This window comes from Branchiostoma floridae, chromosome 6, assembly GCF_000003815.2.
Source record: "Branchiostoma floridae strain S238N-H82 chromosome 6, Bfl_VNyyK, whole genome shotgun sequence".
NCBI classification, from domain to species: Eukaryota; Metazoa; Chordata; class Leptocardii; order Amphioxiformes; family Branchiostomatidae; genus Branchiostoma; species Branchiostoma floridae.
In genome coordinates this window covers 7,317,343-7,334,102 of record NC_049984.1, presented here as the reverse complement: position 1 = coordinate 7,334,102, position 16,760 = coordinate 7,317,343, and the positions used below count along the sequence as shown (strand labels likewise).

The 16,760-nt window shown below is 42.3% G+C and overlaps 2 protein-coding genes across 3 annotated transcripts in view; one reads left to right on the top strand and one right to left on the bottom strand.

Moving 5' to 3' along the window:
* LOC118417045 (HAUS augmin-like complex subunit 4) lies at positions 1–11,566 on the top strand. Of its 2 annotated transcripts, XM_035822402.1 has the most exons (10): positions 238–314; positions 5,619–5,652; positions 6,017–6,153; positions 6,472–6,603; positions 7,100–7,237; positions 7,560–7,668; positions 8,059–8,198; positions 8,839–8,969; positions 9,459–9,527; positions 10,318–11,566. In XM_035822402.1, the coding sequence occupies exons 2-10, from the start codon at positions 5,619–5,621 to the stop codon at positions 10,490–10,492; spliced, it is 1,065 nt and encodes a 354-aa protein (XP_035678295.1). In that variant the 5' UTR covers positions 238–314; the 3' UTR covers positions 10,493–11,566. The 2 variants fall into 2 exon arrangements, with proteins under 2 accessions (XP_035678294.1, XP_035678295.1); XM_035822401.1 differs by lacking the exons at positions 238–314; positions 5,619–5,652 and adding an exon at positions 1–144.
* Positions 11,567–11,577: 11 nt separating this feature from the next.
* LOC118417046 (plasmanylethanolamine desaturase-like) overlaps positions 11,578–16,760 on the bottom strand; it is a gene marked incomplete in the record, with an annotated part of 6,566 nt that continues 1,383 nt past the window's right edge. Inside the window, 5 exon segments of the mRNA XM_035822403.1 lie at positions 11,578–11,829; positions 13,051–13,595; positions 13,918–14,150; positions 16,375–16,499; positions 16,687–16,760. Of these exon segments, the coding sequence (XP_035678296.1) occupies positions 13,474–13,595; positions 13,918–14,150; positions 16,375–16,499; positions 16,687–16,760 (554 nt within the window).

Sequence of the window (16,760 nt, the reverse complement as noted above, 5' to 3'; positions counted from 1 at the left end):
ATACAAATATTTTCTAGTATTATTTTCTTTTTTTTGCGTTTTTTTGCAATCTAAAATCTCTGGCGGGAACATTCAAGATGGCGGAAGACGAGTTGAGTTTGCTATTTGCAGCTGGAAAAGCAGCTCAAGACACAGCTGATAAAAGTAAGATCAACCCATCTGGTTGGCTAATGAGTTGATGAGATTATCTCTGTTCAGTTGAGAAGCTATTTGATTGGATATTCCGTTGATGAAATTCAATTTAACTTGGTAGTAGTAAGTGACATCAGTCAAGTCAAGCGACATCTAGCATCTGTTCGACAACGCAAACAAAAATAATATATTCCCACTCACGTTGCCTCAGTGGAGAGTTAAGGACTGGGGTGAGAAGACCGAGGCAACGTGGAATCCGAGAGTCCATGCTTACCCGTAAAAAAAAAAAAAAAATTAGGGGGTGGGTGGGTGGGGGGGGGGGCTAAAAATTTGACTGCACTTCTTTCCCGTGCTCCCCCCATCTACTAATATCCTCCTCAGCAGAAAAGGTGAAGAATTGCTCCGAAACTTGATATCATGTGTTGCGCTCTGTTGTTCAGATATAACACAGAAAAGACACCTACACTTGAACAGAACTTTATTGCCCGACAATTGTACATGATATGGCAACTATTATTACACAAAGTACCAAATGACTGACACTCGGTTTTATTCCGACTGCTGTACTACATGAGAAAGAACCATACACTCTTTGTGTCTGGCGGTAGGCTGTTCCAGACATTGGGCCCACGGTAAGCTATTGATCTTCTGAAGGTCTCTCGCTTAGGCTTTGGGACAACCAGTTGACTACTTGCTTTGGTTGTTCGTGTACTCTGGTCTCTGCAGTACACAAACATCTAGCGCATGTAGGGTGGTAGTTGCATATAACTTCGGAGCTTTGGATAATCCACACAGATCGGAGATATCCCTCTGGTGAAAAGCGGCTACACTAGAAACCTACATTGCCTCTGACCGTGGACTGTAGCTAGACTAGTCTACTCTTGCTAGGCTGTGTCCCTCCCGTCCGGCTCATGATTCACTTGTGAATAGAGGGGGAGTTATATCACATGTCATGAACTCACGCGAGTGGACATCTCGCGAGAGTTCATTCCATTGTGATATTATTGGGAATCATAATATATTCCCACTCACGTTGCCTCAGTGGAGAGTTAAGGACTGGGGTGAGAAGACCTCGGCACCCGCTTCTCCCGAGTGCCATTATTCCCATAATTTAAGTTCCTACATTTCCCTTCATTTAATCCTCTCCCAATCCTTATTCTTCTCCATTCCCTTTTCCCAATCCTAATTGTCTTCATTCCCCCAATCCCTTATATTTACTCCCTTACCTCTGTGCCTTTCCGTACAAAACCCTCTACGTATGCATTAAGCCACCTTGACAACACAGCATCATCCCCTATGGTCTGCTGCGCATGCTTGTTGTTATCAACAGGGTGGGTGTAAGTCTATCACAGTCACAGTCATCAGTCTTTAGGTGTTCCTCAGGAATGCAGATTGATCCCTGGTTCTCAGCTAAGTTCCTTGGGCGCCTAAGGTCCGGCTCGAGTGGGACCTGTCCAATCCGAACTCAGTGGAATGGTCGACGACCAGTCCGATTAGATAGAGAACCCTTAGAGATTACCTGAGACCAACCTCTCCCAGGTTTACAGTAGTTCAACTCATGTTGGAAATCAAACATTGATTTCTCTGCGTATACAAGAACAATATTCCAGCTGCAGAGAAAGCTATCACCACAATGCTTGCTCAGTATCTAACCTGTAACTGTCGACCTTTACGCACAGTTCTATGTATTTCAGTCTGGACAGGCCCCACTCGCTTCCCGGACCACCAGGCCGAAGCCAGTATGGGTGGCAACAGCTTAAGGGAGCTGAACACGGTCCACGAGTGAGAACTAGGCCAGCTAAAGGTAGCCAATAAACAGGAACACAGAAAATCCAATGGTAGGAAGGAATGTGACACGAGAAACTCGTCATGATCTTTGTCTTTATTAAAAACTTGCATAACAAGAAACGCAAACACCGGTTCAGTCAACGGTAAAATCACCATCCAACATTACCGTGCAGACGCTGCGGACCTTATCGAAAATTGCATGTCGTCCAAGGTCACAATCTAATTGTGACAAACGAAGTTCCATTGTTCCCATTGTGTCCTCCATTCCTTTGACCTTTACTTCTGACCTGTCCAACAAGGTAGGTCTTCACTGTACTACCGTACGGTCTTGTTACCTACCATGGGTTTGTTCACCAACCATGCAACAAACCAAACAAAATCTGAGGTTGTCCAACAACCTGTCGTCATATGAAATGAAACACCGACTCAAATCAAACAAAGTTACGATTACCGTCCACCGGCGCCCGTTGTCCTACAGCGAAAATCCACTATACATACCGTCTGACGCACCCCGCTGTCCAACAACGAATTCTCTACACGATTGTCCAACAATCTCACCACACCGTCCACCGGTGCCGTTGTTCAACAGCGAGTACAATATACAACCATGTACTGCACCCCACCGTCCGACGGTGCCGCTGTCCAACAGCAAATACAACATACAGTCATATACTGCACCACCCCCTCCAACGGTGCCGCTGTCCAACCGCAAATACCACATACAACAAAGTACTGTACCACACCGTCCAACGGTGCCGCTGTCCGACAGCGAATACAACATACAACCATGTACTTGTACTACACCGTCCAACGGTGCCGCTGTCCAACGGCGAATACAACATACAACCATGTATGTACTGTACCACACCGTCCGGCGGTGCCGCTGTCCAACAGCGAATACAACATACAACCATGTACTGTACTACACCGTCCGACGGTGTCCGCTGTCCAACAGCGAATACAACATACAACCATGTACTGTACTACACCGTCCGACGGTGTCCGCTGTCCAACAGCGAATACAACATACAACCATGTATGTACTGTACCACACCGTCCTACAGTGCTGCTGTCCGACAGCGAATACAATATACAACCATGTACTGTACCACACCGTCCAACGGTGCCGCTGTCCAACAGCAAATACAACATACAGTCATATACTAGTACTGTACCACACCGTCCGGCGGCCACGCTGTCCGACAGCAAATGCAATATACAACAAAGTACTGTACCACACCGTTCAACGGTGCCCGCTGTCTGACAGCAAATACAATATGCAACAATTACTGTACCAAACCGTCCGACGGTGCCGCTGTCCAACAGCAAATACAACATACACGATGTATGTACTATACCACACCGTCCAACGGTGCCCGCTGTCCGACAGCAAATACAATATGCAACAATTACTGTACCAAACCGTCCGACGGTGCCGCTGTCCAACAGCAAATACAACATACACGATGTATGTACTGTACCACACCGTCCAACGGTGCCCGCTGTCCGACAGCAAATACAATATGCAACAATTACTGTACCAAACCGTCCGACGGTGCCGCTGTCCAACAGCAAATACAATATACACAAATTACTGTACCACACCGTCCGACGGTGCCGCTGTCCGACAGCCAATACAATATACAACAATTGCTGTACCAAACAGTTCGACGGTGCCGCTGTCCGACAGCAAATACACCGTCCGGTGGTGCTGCTGTCCGACAGCGAATACAATATACAACAATTACTTTATTACGTCATCCGACGGTGCCGTTGTCCGACAGCGAATTCCAACCAATTAAAACATTAAATCGATCGACGATCCTCAGTCATACAGAGTCAAAACCTAAAGTTTCCCCACAAAAGTTACGTCCTCGGTACTAAGAAATCAGACCACTGCGCCCCGCTGATCAGCCTGACAGGAGCTGGGGAGGAGAGAATACCGGGTTAGTGCAAAACTGCGACCCACTCCGAAACTACGTCCCGCTGATCAGCCTGACAGGAGCTGGGGAGGAGAGAACGCCGGGTTAGTAACGAACTGCGCCCCGCCGATCAGCCTGACAGGAGCTGGGGAGGAGAGAACGCCGGGTTAGTGCCGAACTGCGCCCCGCCAGTCCGCCTGACAGGAGCTGGGGAGGAGAGAACGCCGGGTTAGTGCCGAACTGCTCCCCGCCAGTCAGCCTGACAGGAGCTGGGGAGGAGAGAACGCCGGGTTAGTGCCGAACTGCTCCCCGCCAGTCAGCCTGACAGGAGCTGGGGAGGAGAGAACGCCGGGTTAGCGCCGAACTGCTCCCCGCCAGTCAGCCTGACAGGAGCTGGGGAGGAGAGAACGCCGGGTTAGCGCCGAACTGCGCCCCGCCGATCAGCCCGACAGGAGCTGTGGTGGAGAGAACACCGGTTTAGTGCAGACCTGCGACCCGCCCCGAACTGCGCCCCGCCGATCAGCATGACAGGAGCTGGTAAACTGGAAGAAGGGCACATCACATGTTACGTCATCGCGGCAAAAATTACTGAGAAAACAGAAACATCACGAGTTCACGACGGTTAAAAGATCTCTTACTAGCGTACAGGCTGTCCGACAACCTGAAGTGCAAAAGCAAACACTTTCAGAAAGGATATCACAGTCAAGTTGGAATCACCGCTGCAAATTGTTGACTACTGCCCGAGTATTGAAGTCTTTGAGCCTGGTCCAACCACTTTCCGGGCTGTTGACTGCTCCACAGATTGCAGAAATGCTGGCCTAGCACAGAAAACCATGGCAAAATTGTACGGTAAAACAGACAAGCAACACTGCTAAAACGAGAGCAGCCCAATCAGGCAACTCTACCCGAAACATGGCGCTTCGGCACACACAGAAAAACACTGACCACCACTTTGACGACTGCCCAAAGTTTCCAAAAAATGGCTTAACTCACCCACAGCGGTGTCAGTAATAAGTTTAACCACTACTGTCGTCAGGGGAGGAATGTCAGGTGCTCCTCCAGGCCCTCGGTGATCAGTTCAGTGTTGTTCTGCTCCATTAGGCTCCTTGCGCGAGAAAACAAGGATTACGGCAGTCCTGGTGGTGATACAGCCTTGTCTGAATACCTAACTCATGTGAAAAAAAAACAAGGAAATCAAAATGCATCCGAAGCCAAGTTAACCACGCTAAGTTGAATCAATCTCACCTGCGCACCCGAACACGTGCGCTCCACATACAGATGCAAATTCCACTCAAAAATGACACGAGTATCCGAAAGAACATTTGAAAACTCGAATATGCTCTAAAACACAAGCTGCACGCCTTAGGAAAGGTGAGCAAACAAATTCACAGAATAATGAAACGAAATTCAGACAGCAAAATGTCTCTGCACTGAGAACACTGTCCCGCCAAAGCGCGGGAAACAGACCGCCAAACAAAAATTCCAGAACACGCCAAAAGGCGGCAAGGCAATACTGCGTACCTTCTAGGTTAGTGACACTAACGCCATAGGAAACTACTCAGTCCTTTGCTGCCGGCAAGATACGTTCCCAGAAGTAAAAGATGTCACCGACTTGCACATGGCTGGTACAGCGCTACAGGAGCTCTGCTTGGCAACGTCCTGTTCGTGCGGCTCATGATTCACTTGTGAATAGAGGGGGAGTTATATCACATGTCATGAACTCACGCGAGTGGACATCTCGCGAGAGTTCATTCCATTGTGATATTATTGGGAATCATGGCCGTGGCTGAGGAAACTGAGCCTCCTGATCGTAATATTTTTGCTTTTGTGTTTGGCTACTAACTTAGTCAAACTGATTATTTGTGCAATAATAATTGCATAGAATATTTATTTTCGAGATGGCTTCAGTGACTTTACTCTATCAAAGTCTCAGAGTCTGAGTCTTTCTATCTACTCCGCTCTACTTCACAAGGCTACTCTCTACTCAGAGTACTCTACTTTGCACTAAATTATCTTCCTCTACTTTACACTACTCTTCCTCTACTCTACTCTGCTCTACTTTACACTACTCTACTCTGCTCTAATTTATCTACTCTGCTCTCCTCTACTCCACTCTACTCTTTGCATAATGTTGTGGAATATGTCTAATACATGTACAATCTGTTATTTTTCAGTTAATCTGAACCTCCCAGTCCACATAACTGGTAGAGATGCCCAGAAGAACCCCGAATTTGTGAAGCTGCTATCCACCCTGTCACACAGACTAACACACACTGGGGTCAGTAAGGGTCTGCACAAGGATGTGGAACAGGTAACATATAGTTCTTAGTACTTCTTCATATCTCTACTACTAATAAGACGTTATATTTTTGGTGTGAGTGTATAACTATGTACAACATAACAGGAAATTATGACGGATCTGTATGATATTGTAATGTACTACAACAGAGTTCACATACACGTTTGTAAATCTAAATGTCCCATTTGGAAGTATAAAGTCTCCAAAGAAAGTCCAAATATCAGAACTTGTGACTACATGTGCCACAAGCCAGGACAGAAAAACCATGCCATGGCATACTTTTACAACACAATTAGTAGGTAATTTGTTTGCTTTTCTCCCATTTCAAAGGCAAAAGAACAGATGAGAAGAGAAAAAGCAGCTTGGTTACAGATGAGCGCCCTCTATCATGAGTTGGAAGATCTGCTCCTGGACTATGACATCAGAAGACAAGAAGCTGAAGTACCTATTGCTGAATCACAGGTCTCATATTTTCTCCAATCCAGCTTGGTGTGAAGTCTGAATGTCGCATACAGCTGCCTTTTTCAGTAGTGCATAACAAGTCGTAATGTCACATAATTCCCAGCTGCTGCTGGGTCGCCAGAATTCAACATATTAAAAGTGTAATCAGTGAGTTTTTCGTGTGTGCATGTAAATGATGCCTGCTGGCCTGCTCGTAACCACTCCCTTCCTGAATTTTCGCACATACATTTTCGGGACCTCTCATGCAGCCGTCCTCCTATGATGAAGTTCAATATCATTTATTCTGAATATGCCCATTCTGATGCCTATTCATCTAAAATTACTTAAAAGCATAGTACATACTACAAAAAGTTGCTAATAAATTTAAATGTACACCCATAAAGTTCTGTTTTGATAAAGCTGTACGATAGATAGGAATAACAGTTTCAAATCTATTGAGACTTGGAATGTATATGAAAAGTTCAGTACCAAATGCTTTGATTTTTTCCTCCACCAGTTCTACAGAGCTCTGAGGGAGTGCTTGACTACTGCAGAGATATGTGAGTACTTGGAGTGTAGCCCAGACGGTAGGAAGGATGTCACCTTACTGGGGCTCACTCGGGAGCAACTTCAGCAGAATAACCCACATAGGAAGGTCTGTATGTCATTGTAGCAACTAGCAATGTGTTACATACATTGTCTGCACACTTGGCTTTCATATTGGTATACTAGACTGAAAAGTCACTTGGGACCTGTCAAAAATTAATACTTTTCAGCAGTACTGGTAATACTGATTTTGGACCAAAAAGAATTCAAATAAAGACAACAGCAAAGCCAGGTGTACCTTTGTTTATAGTTACTACTAGTTGTAGTAGAAGTTAAGTGGAGAAATAGGGTCTTTTTCATAATAGCACTGCTGTAGTTCACATTCAACTTCAATGTTTAAAATTTTTCTTTTTTGTATTTCTGTGTGGTAGGATTTGAAGTCCTTGCAGAAGAAACTGGTGCCCTTGATAGAGGAGAAGCTGAAGAAGAAATGCACTGCAGTGTTCAGTTTCCATGACTCTTCCAGTAGTCTTTCCGGTGGTGAGTACAAATGATGGCAACAATAACTGATTGTATGGCAGTGTACTAGTCCAGAACATTCTGGTGGATGACAGGTCCTGAGTACTAGTATTAAGCCCTTTGGTCTAGACCTGAACCTTTTTTGCTTTTTACAAATGTGTTATCATACTGTGCAGTATGTTTATGGCTAGACACAGATCCAGGTACAGATCTCCCTAAGCACCTAGTACATAAAAAAATTATTTGTAAATTTAATGCATGTAGCCAGCTGTCAGTTTTAGCCGTAATTTGCCCTCTTCTGTGTGTGTACCTTTAAATTTTTCCATTGCCATATTGCCATGTACAATATGCAGTAAGAATATATGTGAAAGGTATGCTGTACACTGTGTATTATCTGGTACTGCTCTGTAGACCCAGGTGAACTACTCTTTGCCAAGGCTTCCCAGCTGCCCCTTGTTCTGGAGAGGGAGAGGCTTGATCTGGAGGAGAAGAGGAGACTCCTGCTGCAGGATAGGGCAGCCAGGGACAGGCAGTTCTGGCAGTACTACCAGGTCTTTACCTTACCTTACCTTACCTTACCTTACCTTACCTTACCTTACCTAGTCCCATCCTTATGTCTGAAGGTCTTTATTCTCTATTCTTTGTTAATTGTTAAGGCCACAATTATTTATTTCCTTTTTCTCAGACATTTTAAGGCAAAAATATACCAAGCAGACATAAAAGCGTGAATATTACAGTTTTCACACTATAAAACTGAGTGCATCAAGGCATAGAGCTGGTTCTCAGGATTTCTTTTCATTGCATTTTTTTTCACTCAAGCATTTTTAAAACCAGAGAACCAACAAATTGAATTGTACCCTTATTTGCACCAACAAATCATTTACTAACAGCAGTGTAGAAGGACATGCACTGGAAACCAGAATCACATTCCAGTAACAGACCCAGATTCGTTTAAATTCTTCACAGAAGCATTCTTAATATATTTTATAAAACAGGTTACAAAATTAGAAATTAAAAATGCAAGAGGCATCTCCAAAACATTGTGACATGCAGTAAAACCTGTCTTGTGCAGGTGATTTTTAATGTTTTATGCAATAGTGCAGGTTTTCAGAAAAAAGTGTTATGACCCTAGGGTTAGTATGAATTGTGCTTACAATATAAAAAGTACACGTTTGTCTGCTTGTGGTACAGATCCTGCTCCAAACGTTGGAAAGTCTGGAGAGGATTGTGAAACATCATCGTCTGAGGTCTCAACTGGAGAATAACAACATCATCAGTGAATGGCTCGTCCAACGCTTTGATGCCATGGAACTTAAAATCAAGTAGGTCTTGATTTGTTTCTCGGGTAGTACAGCTTTGCAAAAAATACAGAATGAATATGTATGTATCATGTAGTAACATATGTTCTGTACATGCATGCATTTTGTACTGTATTTTACAATTTGGCACTGATTTTTGTAAATTGTAAGTACCTTGCTCATGTTGCACATAATAGGAACAAAGTAACAAAGCTTTTGACAAAAATTTAAACAGCATACACACAACTAAAGTTCAATTAGCTAGGGGAAGCTTTCGAGACGAACTCTGTCTCTTTGTCAACCCAGATCTCATCTTGGAGTTTCTCTGTCACGTGACGATTGATGGACATTGTCATCAAAATAACAAAGCTAGCTTCAGTTTGAACGATGGCTACTACAATGAATCACAAACCTGTATTGCAGGAAGCAAATTTTTATATAGTGGTCTCTTACTATGTAGTGTAAGTAGCAGTTAAGTCGCACAGACTGATTCTTTCTGGCATCTCTGCACAGGGTTGTGGAGGTGCAGGTACTCTGTGACACATACACAGCAGACACAGTGGCAGCTCTGAAACAAATCAGGTAAGTCTGGATTGCACCCTACACTTCAACACCTGTTTGTGGCATTTAGACAACTTGTAGGAGTGAGTGCCAGATACTAGTACGTTTTTTGATTGTTCATAGCACATACCTGGCAAACCACCTCAAGGCATATCACAGCAATTTTGAATGTTATGTTTAACTTTTGTAAGTACAGTCTGTGTAAGACCAGGCTGATAGGTTTGAGCCTCACACTCCAGAATAAACCCCTACTCTCTACTGTTATCATTAAGTATGGTGGGTTCTTAACATGCTCAAGGTGTGGCCCTTCTCAAACATAAGACCTCTGCTAACGTCCCATTAGAGGGAATGTCCTGACAGCGGCTTTTCATTTGAGTGAGAAAATTGTTTTAAATGCCTTCAGGGGCACAATATTAGGACCTGGTAGGGATTCAAAACCAGAACCTTTAGATTCTGGGTCAACATAACACAGTACAGAACTTGAATGTAAGTTCATATGTCAGGGTAGTCAACATTATGTTACAATACAGTACAGAACTGTTGTTGCTGTCATTAGCTAATCATTAAAACAGGCATCATTTTTTCTTAGACAGAAGCCTATTTTGACCATAGCTTTGAGAACATTTTTCATTCAAATGGTCAACAAGACCAAATATGTTACACTACTATGAAGCAATCAAGTACATGACCAGAGAACAACACAAATTGTAAAACTGCAAGGGATTTTATTGTCTGTCAATGTTGACAAAGTGCACAGTATGTATATTCACCTCCAAGAAAGTCAATCATGTTTCTTTCTCCATGTCTCTAGGAGGCACCTTGACAGCACTCCTTATGACAGCGAGTACGCGCAGAGTGTCCAACAGCTCCAGGCCTACAGATCTGTAGGGATGGGCTTCGACAGCCTGGTACAGGAGTATGGGAGACTACAGGAGGCCATCGAGAACAAAAAGTGGGGGCTTATAGAGCTACAGAAGACATGCTAACTAGTCAGAACAATGTGGTATGGATGGAGATGGCACACGAGAAAGGAAGTAAACTGTAGACTGTATTACTATAACCCCTATTATCACAAATCATTGAAATTTACGGAATTGAAACATAATAAATAGAATAGTTACAGTCTTTTTGGTGTTGGTTTAATGGTTTAATTTCTTTTGTCCTTTGCTTAGATTTATAGTAGAACTTGGGAGTAGGGTACAAAGGGAAGTATGAAGTCTGCATTGCTATAGTTAGTAACAGATTTGCAGTTGATAGTTCTTGTTGTAATATCCTGTAAGATAACGCTTTGAGCTTTAAAAAAGTTGCTAACTAATTCACATCATTCAAAATATATCATTTAGCGGCAGCTTAGCCATGTGTGATAATTGTATTGGCTCCATCAGGCTAAAGTACTGCAGGAACAGCAGCTATTTGCATAAAGCTTTGCAGGTACAATTTCAGACAACTTCACAAATTGCTGAAAAAAATACGTCTTTGAAGCCCTGGCTGCTCACAGCAATTTCTGACATAGCCTGGGTGCCATCAAATTCCTTACATTTGCTGACCTTAAGTAATTAGGTTTCTGACATATTGTAAATCTTAAAACTTTTGCGGTGACCCATCCACTTCAAATTCTCTACACTGCAAATACATGTACTACTGTAATAGTAATGGTTTCAACCTTACCAGATCCTAAAGTGAAATAAAACCACAGTGAAAGTGTAATCTATTGCCATGTGATTGGCACTGTCAGACTGACGTAATCAAGGCTGTCCCCAGGATCAGGCCTCTCTTTTGCTTGTTCTATCTTAAAAATAATCTGAAGAATTCTGAAGTTCATGACAATGTGTTTTTGTGAGCTTAAAATGACAGTTTTAACAACAATAATAAACACCATGGACTCCCAAACAATGTATGGGACAGAAAAAATCTAAAGATGGAGACAGCCCTGCATGCAATAGACACCTACATGTATATAATCATAAAATACACTTATGTTGAAATATACTCTGGTCATCAGTATTTACACACATTGAACAATACTTAGTGAGGTAACATTCAATTGAAAAAATACAGAGTTATGACATCATTTGCATAAATCAAATACTTTATGTATAAATCAAATACAAAGAGATTTACTTAACAAATGTTGTAAACAAATTCACTTTATTATTAATAGAAAACACCTTTTGCTCTTCTTTTGTAATCCTCAATTGAGTTGAAGCATGATTTTTCAAGTACGCAGTGCAATTCGGCTGTGTGATGGTTTAAACAACTTTCCTAACTATTGAGTCATAAACTAAATTTAAAACAACATTCATGTTTAATCAATTTTATCTCCCTTAGGCCATACCAATTTAATTTGTTGGTTCTCGGATTTTTTCATGAAAAATATGAAGCGACAGGGCGAAAAAAAAAAAAAAAAAAAAACTTCTCTGATGGTAAAGCCATTGCTGAATCTGGCCATGGGGGCTCTCGTATCATACTCACTGAGACACTAACGGTACAGTAAGTGCTACCGGTACATACATTGCTATTTTCGTATGTTATTTTCACGATAATTGATTTTATTGATTTCTTTCAGTTTACCGAATTGTACTAAAACATTAGAATTATGGTTATTGATAAAAGGTGACATTGTAATTATGAATTTTATATGTACCATCCTGGTTTGATTCAATTGGAAACAACAGTCTGAAAATGCAGTCTTCATTTTTGTCTTTTATTCATGGAGGTCAAAAACAAAGTGTCCATCTTACAGTAACTGAAACTTATCAACAAACCCCAAGGGGAACTCAAAATAATTTAATATTTGCTCTGCTTGACAAGAATTCCCAGTCTTACTGCAACTCTGTGCTACCTACTTTGTCAAAATTCTACTCTTTAAAAGTCAAAAACCCCTGTGAACTTACTACTAATTACTAGTACTTTGGGTGTATATGAACAAGCCCCAATTTGGCCAAGGGAACTCATATTTCTCTGTTGGCTAAATACTTCGAAATAATTTTTGGTTTGTCCATCAAATATCAAGGAAATTATATTTCATCAAACCCACCTGCACATCGTTTGGGCCCTCGATGCATATCTGTTAATTATGTGACAGAAGAAGAAGAAGACATGTTTTCATAAATAAATTTTGTCTGTTGGCCAAGAAGTTTCTTCTGACTTCTGTCCCTGGTTAAAAACTGTACACACCACAAAAATGTGGCTTTCCTGGATCCACAGACATGGTATTTTCTTCTCCTGCTACTGCACTACCTTCTACTACACTTCTTCAAGCTCCAATTCTACTCTATTTGTACTCAAAATTATCCGACTCCGGTACTCCTTCCCCTTCTATTTTTCTGGTGGCGCCATTTTGATTTTAAGAATGATGCTTCTGATTGGCTAATCTCCGTCACATGATCACCTAGGTCACAACTTCAAAGAGAGACACCTATCGACTTATTGAAAAACTGCAGCCTTCAGATAGCCTGGGGAGAAAAATTTTTTTTTTTTTTTTTTGGTTTTGCGATTTTGTGAAGCGGCGATTCCGAGAACCAACGAATTAAATTGGTGTGGCCTTAAGGTGAATTGTAGTGAATTGTTTTCTAGCCTTTCTTTGATTTTTTTTATAAGTGTAAAAATTGATGACAATCAGTACCATTTGCATATAAACTGCAGCCAAGTGACAAGGCATTGTTTGGTAAGTGTAGCAGCTATACAGGTAGGCTTTTGCACTGTTGTCCACAACACTCCCTATATCTCTCGAAGCACTGCACAGCAATATTTAAAATGTTTGGCAAGGCAAGTAAACACCAATACTTCACCGTCAATGTCTAAATCACAACACGTCAAAATACAGCATTTTTGGTGATGCCTTGGGCAAAGTAGAAAGGTTAGATGAAGGAAATTCTATCATTCTCATTTACTTCACTGTACTTATTACAAGGTTATGTAGAATGCAGAAGAGATAGGGACGTTATGGACGACAAGCTCCTGTTCCTTAATCAGATTTCTTGGCCCACATCATGTCGTCAGCACGCGGCTTGGCCCCTGTAACTGCCGTGATGAGCTCTTCAAAGCGAGACCAGAAGTTCACAATCTCCAAAGGATAGTTCACCCATCCTGGGCAAAACACAAAATGGGATACTGTAGTAAGTAAATTGTGATGTTTTATACCAGTCGTTAGTGTTTTATACCTGATACACAATAGTATGATGTTCTAAGCCTGTTATTATACAGAAGTTTATGTTCTATACCCATTGTTATACTATATGACGGTCTTTATACATGTTGTTATACACTCAGTAGTATGATGTTATATACTTGTTATACAGTAGTATGATGTTCTACTGTACACCTGTTGTTGTACAGTAGTATGATGTTCTATACCTGATATACAGTAGTACATGTATAATATTCTATACAGTAGTATGATGTTCTATACCTGTTGTTATACAGTAGTACGTCTCATGTGGTGAGACGTGGTGGATGCGATGGTGGCGTCGCGGCAGGATGAGGTGGTAGTCCTGTAGAAACGTCACCCACCGCGGCAGGCCAAAATAGGTGTGCGACCATTTATGGATCTGGTTGGTCAGCATCACAAAGAAGGCCACGAAGAAGATGAAGCACTCCCACGTGTATGTGTTGTGGATCTCTTGGGGGCTCAGAGTTACAAACCTGCAACATACAAACACTCGCTCAATAATTGCTATTAAGAGTACAGGTGTTACATTGTTAGTGTTACATGCATTAACTTACTAACTAAGGATTTTCAAAACCAACAACACACCAGCATACAGCGTTCCCGCCAGGTTCTTGAAAGTATGCGTCCAAATATTTCTGATGGGGGTATTGAGCGCCGTAGGCGCGAGACGAGCGCCGCAGGCGCTCGCATTGTAGGGGGGTCCGGGGGCATGCTCCCCCGGGAAAATTTGGATTTTCAAACCCTCTAAAACACAATTTCCCGCAATTTGAGAGGAAAATCATGCGCTTGAGATTGGATGTCGGTTGCCTCTTTTACTCCCGTAATTCAGTAATCGACAACCGCCCTCTCTAAAAAAATACACTATAGCACGGGGAATCAGCCGTCAGTGATCTGGCCCGGGTATAATTTCTCCAGACACGAAAATTTTTGGATTTTTTATGCTTCGCAACAGGGCTCTAGCCAGTTCGTCAGCCCATGGAAAAATTCTGCCAATTTCTTCCGTCATTGAATAAAAAATGTCGACCTCGTGCGATCGATGTTGCGCCCTCCCTCATCAAATAGTTTTCCGAGACGATAAAATAACGACGACATCACACTCACGAATCGGTGGGGTTTTACAAGGCCGTGCCGTCATTTTCCACGAGCGTGCGTTTGTTTCCTGCGACCTCAGGTAACCCCGTTTTCGGCGTGAAATCTTTGGCTGGATTTATTTTTAAATAGACCAAAAACGTTATACATTACTCGAAGGAGGACGATCTGTTGCCTCTTTGGCAGTGATCAGTGCCGGGGTAGCCTTGAACTAGTAGCCAGAAAGACGTTCCAACGTGCTGGGCGCTGCGATCGACGGTCCGTCTTGGGAGGGGGGCGTGCCGCGCCATGTGCCACGGAGGCCAACGCCAGTGCACAGCCGACTCGATCGACGCTTGACAACAATATTGCGGCCCCTTTTCTGCCACAAATTTTGTCTTTTTGAAACAAAATTTTGGAAATAAGAAATAAAGTGTATAGTTTTGGATTCTTCACTTATTTACCGCGCACCGCTTTTTTAACTTGGATAAATGGGGAAACTTTAATAGTAAATTGTTAGTAGCTAGAGAAGAAACTTGCCAGACGACACGGGCGCCTACCAATATCACAAAACAACGTCACGTGCGCTAATACTCGGTAACTTTTGTATTTTCTCCGGTGACCAATGACAGAGTACATCATTACATTTATCAAACGCTGATTTATTTATTTATTGGTTATTATAACGCTGATTGGTTATTAAGATGATTGGATTTGGACCTGGTGGCCAATCTAGACTGCTTGGCGCCGGCGGCCTGTTGTCAAAGAAACCGACTGCCAATCAACTGCCCACAGCGTGAGAACTTTTGTTGAGATGTGCAACACTCGCGCAGAACAGTTTGTTTGTTCAATACTAGTATTAACCACAAATCTTTAACAAATACATGAAAATGAGGACAAGTAAGTATCATGTTAAAATCAGAATATAAAATCTGCATAAGATTTCTTCCAGTGTTACAGAATGCTGGCTGTCAGATGTAACGTTATTTCACGGACTACAAATAATTATATTGCGCAACGGACAGCTCAGACTGCCGCGTGGCTGGGTGTGTCGCACATGGGTCCGCTAGTTGTAAAACGTGCCGCGCTCCGCCCCATGGGATGACCGGAAAGTGAACAATTTGAAGTATAAATTGTAAAGGTAGGATTCCTTCTTATAAAGACAGATTTTCTAAAAGATTCCAGATACATTTTGTACACTGGTGGTACAGGTCAGCCTTTCTTACAGATTTTTTTATGGACGCATTCAGCCGAGCTGTGTGCGTCTTTCCAGAAAAAAATGCGTCCAAAAACGTAAAGACGTATGCCTGGCGGGAACGCTGCCAGCATATATATATATAGTAGGTCTAAATTTAAGACTTCACACCAGTCTTTCTGGTGTGTACTTTAAAGTCATATACTCTCACTTTAGTTTACAGACCTTGTGTTGCATTTTGACTTTGTCGAGCAAATTATAGACTTGTTGAAGTTGAGGAAGCATATCAATTTATAGTGCACAATCCATGTCTTAAAGCTTGTTCTTTAAATTTTTTTCCCAGTATTGTCTGCCTAAAATATATCTAACAACAATGTTTCAATGCATACTAAATTTTAAAGCTTTTAAAACTAAAAACTTGATTCCAGACTTACTTGTAGACTTGGTAAGCTAGAGGCAGGACGGTAAGAAGGCAGTTGTCGCCATTTGTTTCAATGAAGTCATGACGAGTGATTGCTGTTGGGTCAATGTGATGTTCTCGGAAGGGACGCAAGAAATTCTAAGTATGGAGAAGGAATAGAATGCATATTAAGTGAAAATTTCTTTCAAAGACAGGGAGAGGGGCTACATTGCTTTCATTTTTCATATATTCAGATCAACGTCTTTGAAATTCTTGTCATGTGTAGTAGTTAGCTTTGCCCAAGATGGTATCAAAAATCTCTCTGATTTTTTTGTTTAATACCAACCTTGCCGACCACAGGGACATCTATTGAGCCCCAGGTATCTGCTCCCCAATGAACCAAGCCAGAGAAGAAGTCAG

What these genes read in the sequence shown, in the direction of transcription:
- LOC118417045 (XM_035822401.1), top strand. Translation starts at nt 78, where the DNA reads ATGGCGGAAGACGAGTTGAGTTTGCTATTTGCAGCTGGAAAAGCAGCT. An exon ending in TCAAGACACAGCTGATAAAA is followed by an intron (nt 145 to 6,016) that starts GTAAGATCAACC and finishes GTTATTTTTCAG; the next exon opens with TTAATCTGAACCTCCCAGTC. An exon ending in GCAGCTCTGAAACAAATCAG is followed by an intron (nt 9,528 to 10,317) that starts GTAAGTCTGGAT and finishes CCATGTCTCTAG; the next exon opens with GAGGCACCTTGACAGCACTC.